The 18,215-nt window shown below is 38.7% G+C and overlaps 1 protein-coding gene across 1 annotated transcript in view; it reads left to right on the top strand.

The window, feature by feature from the left end:
- Positions 1–1,365: 1,365 nt before the first annotated feature.
- The window catches only part of cwf19l2 (CWF19 like cell cycle control factor 2), a 33,928-nt gene continuing 17,078 nt past the window's right edge, over positions 1,366–18,215 (top strand). The window contains exons 1-13 of the mRNA XM_062418485.1: positions 1,366–1,462; positions 3,215–3,325; positions 4,042–4,167; positions 4,407–4,523; positions 4,984–5,103; positions 5,617–5,710; positions 7,744–7,862; positions 8,594–9,161; positions 9,364–9,604; positions 11,269–11,383; positions 13,322–13,423; positions 16,824–16,952; positions 17,511–17,648. Of these exons, the coding sequence (XP_062274469.1) occupies positions 1,370–1,462; positions 3,215–3,325; positions 4,042–4,167; positions 4,407–4,523; positions 4,984–5,103; positions 5,617–5,710; positions 7,744–7,862; positions 8,594–9,161; positions 9,364–9,604; positions 11,269–11,383; positions 13,322–13,423; positions 16,824–16,952; positions 17,511–17,648 (2,073 nt within the window). The 5' untranslated portion in view covers positions 1,366–1,369. The remainder of the gene's footprint in view (positions 1,463–3,214; positions 3,326–4,041; positions 4,168–4,406; positions 4,524–4,983; positions 5,104–5,616; positions 5,711–7,743; positions 7,863–8,593; positions 9,162–9,363; positions 9,605–11,268; positions 11,384–13,321; positions 13,424–16,823; positions 16,953–17,510; positions 17,649–18,215) is intronic.

The following is an 18,215-nucleotide window of genomic DNA, read 5'->3' as shown; positions in this document are numbered from 1 at the left end:
GAGAAAGAGAAAGAGAATAGTGCGTTGGTATTGGTGTTGTGTCTATCCGCTGATTTTTTGTTTGACATTTGAGGGGATAATTAAATGTTTTCGCTGCCCCCAGGCTTGACCTATTGATGCGACAGGCAACAAGACTAATAACTAATATGGAATAATTTCCTCACTGTGTAATTTCCTCACTGAAGATGCACTGATTGTGCTTCATTGAAAAGAGAATAACTCCAGAAAGAGATGTAATAGTATAAGATCAACCCTATGTGTGTTTTATATATGATAAAAGGTATTCTGTGTACTTTTTGTTGGGGACACTTTCCTTTGGTTTAATTGAGGCCCCTTAGTTTCAATTTAAAGAAATCTTAATGACACAGCATACAAGAGACAAGAGTGTGCTCCAAACCCTACGACAACAGTTTGGTGAAGGCTCTGCAGGTTGATAAAGGAATAGATTCTGTTTAGTTTGGTTTTAGTTAATTTAACACGTGATTAAGTTTAGTTTGTATTTAGTTTTTCAGGTATTAGGAGGAAAGTCTTGATTAGTAGAAGCTGTAAAGGATGAAATAATGCTGACACTGAGGTAAAATTAACTGTGTTTGTGGTCTCCCTACTGGTACTAGCCCATTATTTCAAGAAGTCAAACTGAACAGAATACAGTAAAAATTGAGAAAGTGAAAAGAAAACTATAACTAAGCTGATTTTTTTCTGCAATTCAGTTTAGTTTTAGTTAGTTTTGTATTGTTCATTGTAGTTTTTATTTAGTTTTCTTTTTCTTTTTTTTTTCTTTTTTAAACAAAACTCTCTTTTTAATTTTTTATTTCAGTTAACTAAATTATTTTTTCACTGCTAGTTTTAAGTTCTAGTCTTAGTTTTAGTTAACTTTAATAACCCTGCCTTAGCACTTATTGCTGCTCTTCTATTTTACTGTCCACTTGCTGCTGTAATAATGCAAATTTCCCATGGGACTAATAAAGGAATATCTTATCTTATCTTATCTTATCTCTTAATGAGTCAATCAAACACCTCATGGACAATCATCTCAGTGCTTTAAGACTAATAAAAAGTAAACATGCAAAGTCTCTCCGCTAATGACAAACTAAACATATTTGATGACCTCTACAGAATCTATGGAGGAGTGCAATTTATTTTATTCTATTATTATTATTTTTTTTTTTTAAAGTTTTATTTATTTAATTTCGGTTTTATTTATTTAATTCATTGTTCTAATGTGTCTTGTATATATATAGGATGTTTATTTTCTTAAGAGTTTCTATGGATAAAAAACAACAACAAAACTACAATAGTCAAAGTCCTCAGTTGACGTAAACCGGCAGCACTTTTACGACACTAACCCAAAAACATTGACGACAGTGTCATGGAGGCAAACGGAGTCAGTTTCGAGAGTGTGAGCAGCATCAAAGACAGAAAAGAGAGTAAACGAAATGCACGACAAGAGGCGATAGAAAAGGTATGAACTAAAAGCTTCTACACATCTACATGTAGGCAGAGTTTTGTTTTAATGGCGTCAGATATGGTTGAAATCAGACCAAGTAGCAGCTAACATGCTAAAGTTTATCTGTGGTGTATTCTCATTAAGCTGCTAATGTGTGTCTGTGTTTTATATATAGATGTGTTTTTATGTCCTGGTCACAGCTAAATACAGTGACTGGTTGGTAATAATCACACATGCTCACAGCTGTGTTTACATTGACTAACACAGAGCAGATGAGACTGTAAACACATTATCTGTCCAGCTCACCTGTGTTTAAACTGGCTCTATTTTAGTCTAGCTTTTTATTTTCTTTATATCTTTCTAATTCTGTGTACTTTGTTTTATTTTTGTAATAATGATATTGTAATATCGTATATAGCTTAGTTTTTCCCTGGTGTTCTAGTTGTTCCATTATTTACCTTTTACCCACTTTGTAATTATTCTGCCCTCCCTAGCTTTAACTGACTGGTTAGTTTGGTATATTGTAATATCGTGACATGGCATGAGAGTTGTCTTTTCCTGGTTTTAAAAGGTCATTTTCTGAATTTACTAAACTGTGTTAGCTGTTCTATTATTAGTCTTTTACCCACTTAGTCAATATATCCACATAGCTGATGATTATTTATCAAAAATCGCAATGTGTAAATATTTTATGAAAGCACCAACAGTCATCTCTACAATATTGTTGTGATATCTATATCGAGGTATTTGGTCAAAAATAACGTGATATTTGATTTTATCCATATCGCCCAGCCCTATTATATAGCACTGTTTATGAACTAGTCACAGAGTGTTTACAAAGACATAAAAACAACAGTAATAATAACAAGTAGAGCCAGACCAATATATAGGCTAACCGCTATTATTGGCCGATATTGGCCTATCACAGATGTATCGGCATCGGCATATATGTTGTCTGATATGCACTGATTTTTAGAAAAAAGTTATGTGGGCAGCATTTTATGTATATTTGATCCTTTTTCTTGATTCAAGTATAGTACATAAATACATATATTTTTGTTGTTGTATGTATTTTAAGATTTATTGTCATTTATAATTATTAAATTCCCAGTTAGGTTTAGTGTTTCATTCATTTTATACTATAATACAGTTCAACTGTAAAATATCATGCTTCCATTACATATCTTTGACACAAGTGTTTGATAACCACACTGCAAAAAATGTGCTTTTTATGTTTATTGTATTTAGAAGATAATCGGCCAATACATTGATATCAGAATGTTTTTTAACTCCCTAATATTGGGTTCAGGCCCTAATACCAAGTGAGGTATCAGTTATTAAAACAGAATAAAAACAAAACGTAGTAACTGGTTTAAGAGAAATTTGAAAGCAGAAACAGAGCTAGTCTATCTGATCTCTTCCTGAGTTGCAGGTTTCCTGGCATCATAGACTTGGTCTCCTCTGGTTTTAAACAAACCTCGGCTGGAGGCTCATTATGACTCCACAACTCATTAATGTTGCTGTTATTGCTTTCAGAAGATAAAATACATGTTCAAATATTTGAAATTCTTATCAGCAGGATCATCATAGCAATATGTTCCTTTCATAATAAGAAAAATGTCCTTATCAGATATTATCACAGTTCTCACCAACAGATCAAGTGGACTGGCAAGAGATGGATGTGTCTGAAAATGCACCTGAATGATCTCCCTCTCTCACTGTTTTTATTCCTCTTTTTATTCCTCTCATTTCTATCCCGTCGTTCAGGCCAAGCAGAAGTATGAGAAAGAGGAGAGGAGGAAGGAGCTGAAGAGGCAGAGAGGGGAGGATACATGGATGCTGCCTGAGATCAACCAGAGGCTTCAGGAGATCGAGGATGTAAGATGCAAAGTTATTCATTCAGAGTTAATAATGACAACGTTTAATCACTCTAGTGCATTAATTATTAGACTAACTCTGTGCCAAGTCACACAACAGTGGTGACTGTGTTTTCAACCTGCACCGTTGTATGATAATTTCACACCTTAATACTTTGAACATTGTTGTTTATGACAGCTTTACGAAATTGTAACAAACATTTATCTACGTCTTCACTGCTATCACGCTATCCATAGATTGTTTGCCATTATGGAGACACACGAGCCAGAAATAAAAACACAGGAAAGAAATTGTTATTCCTGGAGACGTTCTTCTTTTGTTTGTGATCCGAGGTAACCGATAGCACACACTAGGACAAAAACATAAAAGGGTGTACATCAGATCACAATCCTTTATTGTCCATGACTACAGATCTTTTCAATACCGTTGAGTACCTTATATTAGTGCTTTCAAGAAAGAAGGATTATGATATCCTCAACAAGAATACCAGCCCTCAACTGTGGCTGGTTGAGCTTTCTCCAGTTTTGCTGTTGTATTCTCCAGATTGAGATTATTTATCCAGAGTGATTGCATAGAAATATCAGGAGTCCAGGATTATCTTCTTTGCTGCTGTAATAACTCTCAGTTGTATTAACTCAGCCACAATCTGGTATTCCTGGTTACTTCCTCATATGATTGAGGACTGACTCTTTGGTTGAAATCTGAATCTCCCACAGGAGGGCTCTGTGAAGAGCAAGAAGAAGAAAGAGAAGAAATCCAAAAAGAAAAAAGAGAAAAAGAAGAAAGCCAAGAAGGACAAGAAGACGAAAGAAGAAGGAGATGGCTCCAGTGAGAGCTCAGAGGTAGATTATTCATTTATTTTCTGCTGCAGGAGTCCTTTTAAAGCTACACTGGTTAATGAATAAGTAAAAGTTGTAAAGATTTGGTTTGACTTTATGTTGATTTGTAATTGAGTGAAAGTTCTTGGCATGAAATAAATGTGTAATATAGATAATAATTTAATGTACAGAGGTCGCAGTCCTTCTTCATGATCATCATTTTCTCCCTCTTCTGTTCTCTTTTGTGTGTGTGTGTGTATCAGGACTCAGAGAACGAATGGGTTGAATCTCGACCTCAGCAACAGGCGCCTAAAGCCTGGCAGGTTTCTGATGAGTCCAAGCCGACAGAGAGCAACTCCAGCCCGGCTCAAAATGCCCAGGTAATGCCCTCCTCCTGGTTCCCACAGATATTGAGTAATAATGTGAGTAGTGTTTGGTGTAATGTAATCTTTCTCTGAAGATGTTTCTGTTAACTCCTTTGTAGACAGCTTCGCCAAAGTGTTTTTAAAAGTCCGTTCTTTTCCTCCAAATAGTAAAGTTTCTTTTCTACAGTAGAAATAAATAAATAGAGCAGATGTCTAGAGGTGTATAGAAGTAATGTAAACAATGGTCAGACACGTGTTGTTTGCCTCTTCTGCTTTACAACCAAACATACTCATTCATTGCACCATCCATCATTATTGAGAGAAGTGTTTATTTGTATTTGCATGTGGATGCTGTGTCTCCAAAGAGAGCAGTGATGTTATTTGTTAAGTTGCTTTTTAAGTGGTCATTGATCTTCTCTTATCTTTCTTTTTTGTTTCGTTTAACACCCCTCCAACATCTGTCTCTGTGCTGTAGAGAGACGAATGGATGACCTTTGACTTCCTGACCATGAGAACGACGTCCACAGCAGAGAAGAGAGCTGAGAAAGAACGACAGAAGGAAGAGGAGCGAGCCAAGGCCCAGGCCATTGAACAGGTGTGTGGATTGATTTTATTTTTTATTGGCCTTTTTTTGGCCTTTTCTCTCCTGTTTGTAATTCAGTGCTGGTCTGGGAAGTTGCAGTCAGTCAAGTTGTTCCTCTGATAAACATCATTTAAATGCAAAATGACCTGTATGTGTATTTAGGAGTAAGATAAATAGTGATCATGTTGGTGTGTGCATGCAGTGCATACTACATGGGGAAAAAAGTGTGGAAGTCAGTTTTTTCCTTTTACCAACTGCGCTGTTACCAAGGCAACAGAGGTTATCCCCTCTTGGACATCATTTCACTGCAGTGTGTGTGTGTGTGTGTGTGTGTGTGTGTGTGTGTGTGTGTGTGTGTGTGTGTGTGTGTGTGTGTGTGTGTGTGTGTGTGTGTGTTTTTGTTCGTGTTCGTTGGTTTCTGCAGGGCTTTTTTTCCCCTGCATTTCTACTATCTGTGTCCCTGTTGTGCTATTGTGCATATACAGAAACGATTCAAGTGTGTGTATATTTTTGGTTTTTCCTCAGGCTGGTCTGCACAAACTAGAGCTAAACCCGTACTGGAAGGATGGAGGAAAGGGTCTGCCCCCAGAGGAGACTGCTGGTACTTCAGCAAAGAAAGGTACTAAGAAAAGATGAGCAAACTCTGTTCACATTAAAATGTGCCAAGCATGTGAATATTTCCCAACGTACAATGTAAAATATTCAATTTCACTCCACATTTTATTTATTGATGTTATTCTTCATCCACATTCAGAGAGTTTCTCCACTGTCTGTTCCCTCGATACACTAGCGGGGTGCAGTTTGTTGCCTAACTGTTCCCTGCATCCCCTCCCATGTTCAATTAAAGTACTTGACTGTGTCCTCATCCCTCATCTTTTAATGTTTCAATAGCCATCCCTCTCCTTTTCTTATATTCAGTCTTGTTTGTCTCTCTCTGTGTTTATCTGTCACTATTTTGTTGTTGTTTTTTTAAAAGTTAGACAGATATGAGTAATCCAGGTATTATGAATAAGTTTCTTTCTTCTGATACTCTTCTACTACCGATGCCCCACTAGAGGATTCCTTGTACTAACAATCGACCCCGAGGTCTATTGGTCTGTTTAAAAAAAAAAAACAAGGACTAATCTCATAGTGGATAGAGAGTGCAGTTGAAAGGATACTTGAATTTTAGAAACAGAGGAGTTGAATACAATTATTTGTGCTGAAAAGTCAACAACACTGGTGTTGGGAGGACAGATAGCACCAAGAGCTTCTGAGTTGGGGATTTGGGGAAAGAGAGGCAAACAGAGTGAGAGAGAGTAAGCCGTGTTAAGCTGCATGTGTCTCTTATCTCTACCCAGTAAGTAGAGTTCCCTCCGGACTTGGCATGGCCTTTATGTTGTAAGCTTAATTTTAACAGCAATGCAGAATACAGAGTTACACAGACACACACACACACACACACACACACACACACACACTGCTCAGTTTTGCTTACTTTTTCCCTTCAAACTGTGTGCCAGATGGGAATGTTGTTTACCTCATGTTGTGTTATGGCTGTGGGGTCACAGGAAGTACAGACTGGTGTGTGATTGTGGGTTTTTTTGTGTATTTTTAACACTGGATGCACTTTTTTTGGTTCAGAAATAGTCAAGGAGAAGTTTGCTGGAAACCGATCAAGTGACGTGTGGTCAGCCCCGAGATGATCCTTTGATAAACAAAACACACTCGTGAAATACAGACTATTTCGAGTCACTCGTACACACTGTCCACATTTCTTTTGTACAATGGTCTGAAATTTTTTTTTTCCCTCTCTGGTTAGAAGTAGCCAGTTGTGTCTTGGTGGGCATAAAAATACATGTTTGGGAACATGAACCTGATGTGAACCTGAGCAACTTTCTCTCTCTCAGTGTTTTTGGCCACTTTGAATGCAAGACAAAAGCTACCAATGATTAAGTGTTACTACATTTCAAACATGCAACAATCAGTGTAGTGTGCAGTGTTGACCTTAACCAGAGAGACATTTGGTTCCAGTCAGAGCATTTGTTTCCCACAAATTTAAAACAGAATTTCTTGACCTTATTGTGATCTCTGTTTTTCCCTTTCTCTTACCATTTTTCGTCTCATGCTTTTCCCTTGGACATTTTTTTCATTCATCACCATTTGCTGATTTAGTTTCAGGTTTGTTTGATCTTTTCCCACAAACAGCGTATTCTCTACTAACTCCTTACTTGTTCTTATTTACATCTTCTCTGTTGCAATCTGTATGAAAACTTAATTGCATGTTATTTACAGTAAGCTCAGTGGAAAAGTGATAACTAATGCCTATTAACATTACTTGACTTTTTATAATTCTACATGTTTTTGACCAGTGTGGAAGATACTATTACAGTCTCACTGAAGTCAAAAAATGTTTAGTTTTAGTTGTTTTTTTAAAACATTAAAAGAAAGAACAAAATAAAATACATACGGTAAAAATATATAAGTAAGAAAACAAGACAAACAAACACAATTCCAGCAACCCTACATAATCCCAGTAAATAATTCAGTAGAAAGAAGTTAAACACCTTTCAAGTCCTATGCCCCCCTTTTGTATATTTTGGTTGAGAACCTACAAATAATCTGTCAAATTCACACTTTGTCCTTCCTCCTCTCCTCTCTCCTCCAATCCAGCCAACACAGTGGTGAATGATGGCGGTCTGAGCTGGCTGAGGAAGAGCTTCCAGAGGATGAAGGAGCAGGCAGAGAGGCAGCAGCGCAGCCTCAACGATGTGGTGGCTGAAAGATACGGAGTGAGGACCGACACTAGCACTCACACATTAACATATAGCACATATGGTCACACATATAGACCCAGGTCAAAGAGAAGGATGTTGTTTATTCTGATCTGCACATAAGAGTGTTGATTCACTGTTATTCTGACTTATCTGGACACACTTTCTCAGTAACTTGAATGAGAAAGTGTATGTATTTTGACTTTACCACCAGTCAAGATCAACGCACGCACGCACGCACACACGCACGCACGCACGCACGCTTAACCTGCTGAGATATTCTTTGTAGAAACTTAAAGTTTATCAGCACACACACACTCATTCACTACTGCAAGAGCAATGTGTGTCGAGAGACCTTTTTCTATCATTGATCTGTCTCTTTTCAGCCCAGTGTCTTGTGTTTAGTCTCTTTCAGCAGTGTCAGCATTTGTGACTTGAGTTGATTGCATAGAGACTGTCACTACATTGTGTGTGTATATATCTCTGTGTATGTGTGTGCGTCTTTTTTCCTTTGTCAGGACTCAGCAGTGCACCTCATAAATACTGTCTTTGTGCCTTATCATATAATGTGCAGTAGTGTAGTCTGAGCAACCATCTCTGCAGAATTGTGTAGATATACTTTGGGTATTTTCTGTTTGTAACGACTGGGGAGTGATTGCTTTGTGAGAGATTTGTGAAATTTTGAACAGCAAAACTTGATCACTGATCAAATGTTTTAATATGTTCTGTAATTGTCTTTTTTTTTTTAGTCAATGGAAATATTTCAGCAAAAATTAGAAGAGGCCGAAGAAGCTGCGTATGAAAAGAAGAGAGGAGGAGAAAGAGAACGGGGCAGCATGATGAGAGGCAGCTGGAGGAAAGGAGAGGAGGAAGCCAGGGAGAGGTGGAGGAGAAAGGAGGTAGATGAGACGGAGAGAGATCGGTGGAGAGGAAGTGAAAGGGAGAGAGACTCATCACCCACTGACCGGGACAGATATTCTGAGAGAGGAGAGGACAGGGAGAGGGAGAGGGAGAGGGGAGGGTATCGAGGCCGAGACAGAGACAGAGACAGGTTTAGAGAGAAGGAAAGTGACAGGGATAGAATCAGAAACCAGGATAGAGAGTGGGAAAGGGACGGAGGAAGAGACAGAGAAAGAGATGACGAAAGAGACAGATACAGAGAAAGAGACAGAGAGAGGGATAGGGGGAGAAACAGAGATGCAGATAGACCCAGCGATGCATCTTCACAGGGGGGAAATTGGAGTCAACGTTCTCTTTCTCTTTCATCAATGAAAGGCCGCTTCCTCAAACCCTCAGGAGATGATGACAGTGGTGCAGGTGGGTCAATATCAAAAAATATCTGACTCAAGTTTTGCAGAAGTAAATAGAAGCTTTATCTAATTTGGCAGGAAATGGTTATTTAGTGGAATTTAGTGATCATTGCTCCTTGATTTCTTTTTAGTGCAAGTCACATTTCTACTCAATTTCTGTGTCAAATTTTGAATTCTCAACATGCTTTTTAATTCCTTTGCCCATGCAGCTCCAGAGCGTCCTCCTCCTCCAGTTCGGCCACGTGCAGGATTCCTGAAACCCAGCTCTGACGATGAAGACTCAGGTCCACGTAACACCGGCGTCCCGGCCTGGAAGAAGAGCATTAACCCTGCCCGTGAATCTGACGTTCTGGAAAAACCACAGCAGGAGAAAGAGAAGGATGCTGTGAAAACTGTACCTGCTGCTCCAGAGAGTCTGCACTGTGACAAAGCTGCTTTGACGGCATCAAGGTTTTAATATATTTCAATTGTGTTTGTGTTTTGGGCGGATTAACCAAATTACTCAATGTCATGGTTGTCTACTTGGGATGCTGGTATATTCATGAAAGCAGTAGAAAAATTCAGCTTTTTCAATCATGGGCACATAAGCATGTTCCCTAAACCTCTCAGTAACTGCCTTTTAAAAACCATTGAAACCAATATTTTGCTGTTTTCTATTTCAAGAAGACTAAAGCTTGAAGCAGTGGAATCTCTCCAAAGTCTTGTCCTTAAAACATTTGTTCTCCCTCTTTCCTTTGGGATTCAGAACTCATGAACTCAAGAACTCATTCACTGAGTCGCCAGCATCTGTAAATCTATACATATAAGAATATATTTACAGATTTTAGATACATCTGTTATTAGAGTTCTTGCATTATTTTCAATGTAAACCTAACATAAAAAACAGATAAGGTAACAAATAATCATCACACACACAACAAAAACAAACTGCACACAGGAAACTAAGTATCTGTGTTTGTTATGTCATGCTAATGTAACCTTACCAGAGACTTTTTTCACAGTAATTCCTTCTATGAAACGTCACTGTGTCTTCACAAATGTACTTTATAAGTTTCAAGGGGCCTGCAAGAACTCTTGAAGTCCTTATCTTTTACTGAACATTAGTCTTGATATTCCCAGGAAAACTCCCTGTCTCTCCCTATCTGAACTTTGGAGCCTATATATCATATAGCGTCACATCTAAAAGTACTAAGTTTAGTGTAAACATAGAACTTTAAAGGTTGTTGTTGCCTGTATCCCCTATTGTCTCCATCACAGTGCTGTTTATTTTTTGTCATACGTCAGTCAATGGATAAATGTTTTTCAGTCGTTACAAAGCATTAGTTATCAATCAGAGTATTACAGATACTAAAATTGCTGTAGCATAGCTCATTTCCCCTTGCCTACACAAGCCTTTTTACTTGCGCTCTTTCTTCTAATTATATTGGTGGTGCTTTTCTTCCTCCAAAAAAGGGAGCAGCTCTTGGCAGTCAGATGGTTCACAAGCTTATATGTGTTCTTACTTCCACTCCGCTCCAATGTGTAGCGATGTTGTCGGCCAGATGTCAGGGTATCGGATGCCTTGTAAAGCCTTCTTAGTTGTTCTGTGTTGTGCCTCATTAGGCTAAGTTGTTTGGGTAAACCAGCGCCCAGAACCCCTGCAGCATGAAATGAGTCTGCAGTGTCGCAGTCGAATGAAATGAGGCTGTGAGAGGTGTAATAGCCGAGAATGATGCTTCCCAGACTGCAGTTCACATCCTCCCAGGCAAGGCTGTAATGATCTCCGGGGGGGGCTAAGAGACTCAAATGAATCATAACAGATAAACACTGCGAGAGCTTAGAAGAAAACAACTGATTGGTTAAATTCAAAACTTCATTAATAATTTTGCCATTAGAAGATTTAGGACTATTATTAGGGTGGAATAGTTCAGTCATTAAATTCGGTGGGTGAGTTACAGGTGAAATCTGTGGGAAAAGATATAAAGAAGCACCGAACAAGAGGACAACAGATTGCTTAGAGTGAAACATTTTGGTTGGTTGTTTCAAATGTCTTCATATCAAAGCCATGAATTGGAAAATAGTGATACATTTTTATTTGCTGTGCCCTCATATTCTCCTCCTTCATGTGTACATAGGAGTGAGAGTGAGGAAGAAGAAGAGGAGGGAGAAGAAGAGATCCCACTGCTGTCGGACGAGGAGATGAACAAACTGGGCGCCAAGCTGGTGAAGGCAGAGATCATGGGTAACACGGTGAGTCGGCCGTCATCATGTTACTGTTTTGCTCCCAATGTACAGTTTAGATAGTAATTATTCTGAAGGCTCTGAGCTTCATTCAATGTGTGATGAAATCTTTAAAGTCCTTATATTATATTATAATGTGATTAGGTTTACGTCAACATAGAAAGAACTGTGGAAAAATAAAGTATAGCTTTGGGTTCAAATTGCAGCTGAGACTTGGTGGTCCATTATTATATTTAAAACATGCACAGAGCATGAAGAACAAAATCATCTATACTGTAACTGTCCAAATACTGTATGTTACTGTCCAAATAAAAGTATATCATTATATTTAGTAATCAAGGGCTACAGAGTCAAGGGCTCACCACATGGGTGTCATAAATGTCTGTATCAAATTCCACAAGTGTTAATTAGTCTCTTATCCACAGTGGTATGTATAGGTATATACTATATATATATAATATAACTCCAAATGTATTCCAGTTTTAAATATAATTTCACCTTTATAACTTGGTTTTATTTAGTTTATTCATTAGGACTCTCATTAAACTTTATGACTTTATGGCTTTATGGTTCAGCAGGTTTTTCTTTTTCTCAACACATTAGCGTCAACTTTTTCCTTAGTGTTTGATTGAAAAGCATGTCAGAGGATCCGTTCATTTATAGCTTTTATTGATCTGTGCGCTCCACTCCTCCCTATGCCTGTCTTCACATGTCAGTGCTAAGAGTCCTACTGGGATCTCTTATAGAGAGTGTTAAAAGGCTGTCTGTTACAACACACACACACACACACACACACACACACACACACACACACACACACACACACACACACACACACACACACACACACACACACACACACACACACACACACACACAGCTATACTACTAAGTGTTATCAACCTGACATCCAGTATCTCCCTACACGACAAACCAATCAAGCTGATATTCCCAAACCTCTGTGTGTGTGTGTGTGTGTGTGTGTGTGTGTGTGTGTGTGTGTGTGTGTGTGTGTGTGTGTGTGTGTGTGTGTGTGTGTGTGTGTGTGTGTGTGTGAGAGTGAGAAACGAGAGAGAGAGAGTGAAGTGCCTTTAACAGTCATGCTCTGTATATAAAGCAAGTAATGCTCAGTAGATGACGGAAACCATATCTGTCACAGCAGTTTATGTGTTTGTACTGTATTAGTGGTGGGAATCACCAGAGGCTCCAAGATAACGATATTATAACGATACTTGTGTCACGATACAATATTATTGCGATTTTAAATATATTGCGATATGCTGTGATATATTGCAATTAATTACTTTTTGTCACCATTTCATAATGTTCCCGAAGGGGGAAAAAAATTATTAATTTGCAATTTCTATAATAAAAGATTCATACTTGGCGTCCGTGAATCGATGCAATATACTATAGATAGACCTATACTGTATGCGTGTCCCTCAGTTCTTTATAATTTAGTATAAGTTGCTGTTGCTGTTATACTGTATCTGTCTTTAGCTTTTATGTCATTTTTAAATGGAAACAAAAATCTGCCCAAAGAGTTCTTGTGTTTGTTTTTTAAAATTTTCTTTTCTTTTCCTAATTATTTGTATATTTCCGTTGACTCTTTTGTCTTTGTTATTCTTGTGTGTTACAAAAAGAACCTGTAGAAAACCAGTGTTGACTCATTGATACTCAAGGGCTTATATCTACATAGATATACAGCTGCATAAGTGTATCATAAGTGTAATAATCCATAAGGTGATCAAAAGAATATTTTGGTGAGTAGTTTTTAAAGGAAAAAAAATGGTTCTAGCTTCTTGGTGTCTTTTGTCCTCGTGATAGTAAACTGAAAATCTTTGGGATGTTGACTGTGAAAATCATCTTTATTTGCAGTCCTATGTCGACTTAAAGCAGTTTTGTGTTTCCAATGTATAAATATATGTTTGTCTGTGTATGTTTCAGGCGCTGATTGAGAAACTGAAATCCCAGCTGGAGGCAGCTCACAAAGCCAAAGAGAGCCACTCCGCCCGAATGAAGCTCCATGAAATGGATAAATTAAAGCAGGTCTGTAGATACTTCACATATACACACATACATATATATATATACACACACAAGCCTTACATTGTAATTGTGTGTTGTTCATGACTTCTCAGTATAACCAAACAATTTAATAGCCTCTAAATAATGACCAGAAAAGTTGAATCAGCATTTCTCCTAAAACTGTCTCAAAAATTGAACATTATAACCTTCATGCAAGTGGTATTTATTGCAAGGTAGTTGTATTATACTGCATTATTTTTAGTGAGGTGTTTCTTCCCCCTGAAAGGACTAAAAACAATACTTAGAATGAATCTACTAAAGGAAGGAATCTCTATATGTATGTTTGTCCTGTTTTTTTTTCTTGAACTGTTCATCCAATCAACTCCACACTTGGCATTCAGCGTTGCTGGGGAAAAAAGTGAAGTACAGTGTCGACTTTGGTGCAATTTGGACCCACAATATGTTTAATACTAATAAACTTTGACTACACCAGCCATCGGCGAGCTGCTCCCCTCTGTGCAGGGGCAGGCCAGAGCTTCAGGGCCCCTGTGTGTCAGGGAGAGACCAGAGACGAGGTGTGACACGAGTCAGAGAAAAAAAAGAGAAAAGCAGACAGTGAAAAACGAAGCTTTTAATCAAGAACGGACACTGTGACCCCGTGTCTAGACAGAAAGCATAGCATTAGCAGCACGTTTATCAGATCCACAGCAGCAGAGAGTGACTATACAGGAGGTGTTCAGGTACATGGTTGAGCGTAGGTCACCCGCATTTTGGAAGTGCTCAGAACCCAATATGCTATGGCCCTGATTTACTAACATCCTAAATAAAGGGTACTAAATTGCGTGCACGGTGCAATAGATTGCGCGTTAAGTTTGCGTGCGTTTTGCGGGTGATCTACTGAGAACGTAAATGAAAACAGGTGCAACAGGGTGGAGACAGCAGTATTTAAATGGGGGTTTTGCAGGTCTGAATGGAGAGTCAGCAAATATATTAAGTAATAACAAAAACAAATATTACCAGAAAAACTGATACATGGGTGAAAATTTGTGACCAAAGTCAGTGTTGTTAGTAAAACCGAAAATATTCCACTCCAAAAATATTAACACGGGTGGAAAAATCCGTCTGTGTGTATTCTGTCATTGTGTCCTCCTCTCTACAGTGACAGAAGTCATCTTTGCGCAGTTACCATCAGCAAAATTACCTTCGTGTTTGTTAAATCACAATGCGTGTTCTAAATAACATATTTGCATTTTCTCCTCCCTGTATTTTGCACACGGGTTAAAATTTTCCCTCATTATGGCAAACGTACTAAATGGACAGCGCGTACTATCTTGCACAATTGAAAGACGCAAACCTCTGTGCACCGCCTTAGTAGATCAGCTTGCACATTTTTTATACACGCAAACCTTTAGTAATCAGGCCCATGACTGTAGTAACTCATGTAAAACAGAGCAAATACTTCCACCGGCAGTTCAAAACCAGTTTGTCTCATATGTTCTGAAACTGTGGTGATTGTGAAGCGCCACTACAGACAAAAGCACAAATCTTTGGAGCGAACATATCCTCTCAAATCCAAACTGAATTTTTTATTTTAGGATGCACATGTATTTACTATAAGAGCACTTTTGTTTATATCATGTATATAATGGAGTGTTACTTTCTTTCATGTTGTTGGTGCAGCGGAAATGCATTTTCTCCACTCCATTTGTATTTCTGCTGTTTTTCATCAGTTTTTTTCCCTATCTACATACATGCTTTTCCCTGAGAGCTGTTTCCCCCAGTGATGTTTTACTATACATCCAACACACACAGACTGACACGCACTTCACTCTCAAATACAGACACACCACTCTAAATGGGATGCAAATGCACACACACTCAATTCACAGACAGATATAAACCCATGCACATAAAGGACTACATAGATACAGAAACTTGCACAAAGTCCTGAACTTGACACACACTGAATCTTCCTCTGTCAGATTCATCATCTTGCAGCTTCTTCTTCCTTTCCCCGTAATCTACAGTATATGCTAAACCAAACACTCAAAGCTGCATCTTCTCTAAACTTGTCTTCACATGTAACTAAACTCTCTGCTATTACGTCTGATTGCTTTTAAAAGGAATTTTCTTTGTTTGAAGTCTCTTTGCTGCTCCGGCTCTGCTCGTCTCACCGTCTGTACGGAAAGAGCTCCTGTTCAGCATTTCAGCAGACACTACTGAGAAAGAAATGTCTTTTAGTGTGATGACGACTCTCCCCCCACCAGGGTCATTCAGAGGGTGCCCCTGCGTTTGTGTGTGTGTGTGTGTGTGTGTGTGTGTGTGTGTGTGTGTTGTTAAAATAGAGCAACAGAGGAAGAAAACGACAGATCGAGAAGGAGACAGAGATTATATGTGCCATCCTGTCTGTGCCCTGACACCTTAGGCCTGCTTTATGCCTTTTCTGGCTACACACACACATAAATGGAGGCCTATTAATGACATGAGTAGACTGTGATTATTTGCCTATCATCTACAAGTAAGGCCAGATTCCTCCTCAGTGAGGTCGCCCCATCCAAATGAAAAGATAAGGGTGCCACCCTGTGTAAGATTTTCTCAGAAAATGTCATAACTCTTAGATTTTAGTGCACTTACCAGCTGAGAGGCACTTCAGCCCGCTCACAGATCCTCCAGTCTGTCTTGTCATGGAAGATTTTTGGCTCGTCTTAACTATTCAATGCTTTTGACTTGTATTGCCACTTGCCTGTCTATCATATTTAGTGTTTTTCACTGCATGTAGGGGCTTGCAAGGCTAAACTGTGACAAGAAGAAATATTCTCTTTGTACTTTTTTTTTTTGAGAATTCATTTTACTGTCTCCCAATTACAACATGTTTTTAGTTTCTTGTCTTGTTCTGCATTCAGGTAAAACTTCAGTCTTTTATAGACTGTCTAATCAGACATGGGCTCTTGTTACATAGGTTGTTTCACCTTTCGAATTCAGTGAATCTGACTGTGTGAGTGCTACATAAAATGATGGGATAAAGTGTCTGTTTATGTTTTCTGCATAAATCAAGAACAGCTGAAATCTTTCTTTTTGATCTTTGAAAAACACAAGCCTTGCTTTGAGTGCTAAATTGGCTCTGACTGAGGAGAATATGCTATGTTTTACTACTAGCACGGTCTCCAGGTTGTTAATGATATCAGGAAATGTTGCATTTCTGACCTGGCTTTTGTTTTTAGAGAATTCTTTGGACAATTTACATTTTTATTAAGATGTTTCTGCTGATCTGAAAGTCTTCTTCTGAGTCAAATTTAGATACCAAAATGTGAAATGAATGTAATAAAATATTTACAAAAAGTTCAAACATTGGGAATGTAGTCAGTCAGCTGCATAAAACAAATATGACTGAAAATGACGTGGCTGTGTTTTGGTTTTTCAGGTCCTGGGTCAGTCCAGTGAAGACCAAGAGGTCCTGCTGTTCAGAACAGACCAATCAGGTCAGGCCTGGCCAGTCAAGCCATCGTCTGGACCTCAAGAGCCTCACGGGGGACGACGGAAGAAGAAACCGGTAAATAGACGGGGATGAGGTGTGGAAAGAGAGTAGAGAAATTACAGAACAGCAAGGACTGACGTTTATGTACTTGGTAAAAAATAAACAGTGTCAGGAAGCCACCACTCAGGACAAAGAAAGGATCCTACACAGTGCTGCAGCTAGACAGTGTTGTTAGGAGAAAAGGGGGAGTAAATGACATGTTTGGGTCCTGCTATTTGTTCCTTGTTGTTTGGTATTCATCAGTGTGTGTAGTGACAGCAGGGTCAACCCTATGACTCTGTGTTTAATGTAAACAAAGCTCTCCAGTCCAATCTCTCTCTCTCTCTCTCTCTACCTGGTTATCACAAAGTGGCCCAGTCTTCTTTATGGCCTGTCTCACACTCTTTCTGTCCATTTCTGACAGTGCTCATATTTTTTACATATCCTTTTATAAACTTGTCTTCTTTTTCCTCTTCTGTGTCCGTTTGTCTCTCACTTTCTCAGGATGTGATGTGAATAGATTTTTACATGCAGCAGCAGATTAACTGTTCATCACCTTGTTTATTCCGTCCTCTCCTTTTTCCCCCGCTCCAGATCGAGACCCATGTTGACGGGGAGCGTGTGCGCTACTTCCAGGACGATGACAACGTGGGTCTGAAGGAGATGGTCAGGAGGGAGAAAATGAGTTCTGCACAGGATCAGAACGCCCTCTACTCTCGAATGGCTGCCAAGGTAAGAAAATGTTAGCTTTACCACAACTTTGAAATCGCCGGGCATCGCTGAATACAACTTAGCAACATGGGTCACAATCTTGAATGTTGATAATTATTACAAATATGAACCGTGTGACCAGTTTGTGACCATAGACTCAGATATTTCCTGGCATGGCAACACAAAGACAACTCTGGCAGCTTAAGAGCTGCTGTTATCACAAAGCTGCAACATGTGCACATAACACCAATCGCTAATCAAACATAAGCAAAGGAGCCAGATTGCATTAAATTTGACTGTTTCGTTTTTTTTCTCAATACGTTATTTTGTCGGTTTGGCCTCAAAGCACCCCTGAGGTTGCTCCATAGCTCACTTGACAACCACTGTTATGGTCTGAAGTGCTTCCCTATTCTTATAGAGTTGTAGGTTATTTTTTTACTCTGTGATTAAGACACTGCTTTTCCCTTTCTTCTCTACCATTAGTCCATTCTCTCCTCTGTTGTGCTTTATTTGACAGATTTAAGGCCACCAACTAATGGTTAGTAGTTAGTCAGAGAGGCAGCTTCTTCAACATATGATCAAAAAGAG

Source organism: Scomber scombrus, chromosome 5 (assembly GCF_963691925.1).
Source record: "Scomber scombrus chromosome 5, fScoSco1.1, whole genome shotgun sequence".
Classification (NCBI taxonomy): Eukaryota; Metazoa; Chordata; class Actinopteri; order Scombriformes; family Scombridae; genus Scomber; species Scomber scombrus.
The sequence above is the reverse complement of the archived record's forward strand: the minus strand, read 5'-3'. Positions and strand labels throughout refer to the sequence as shown.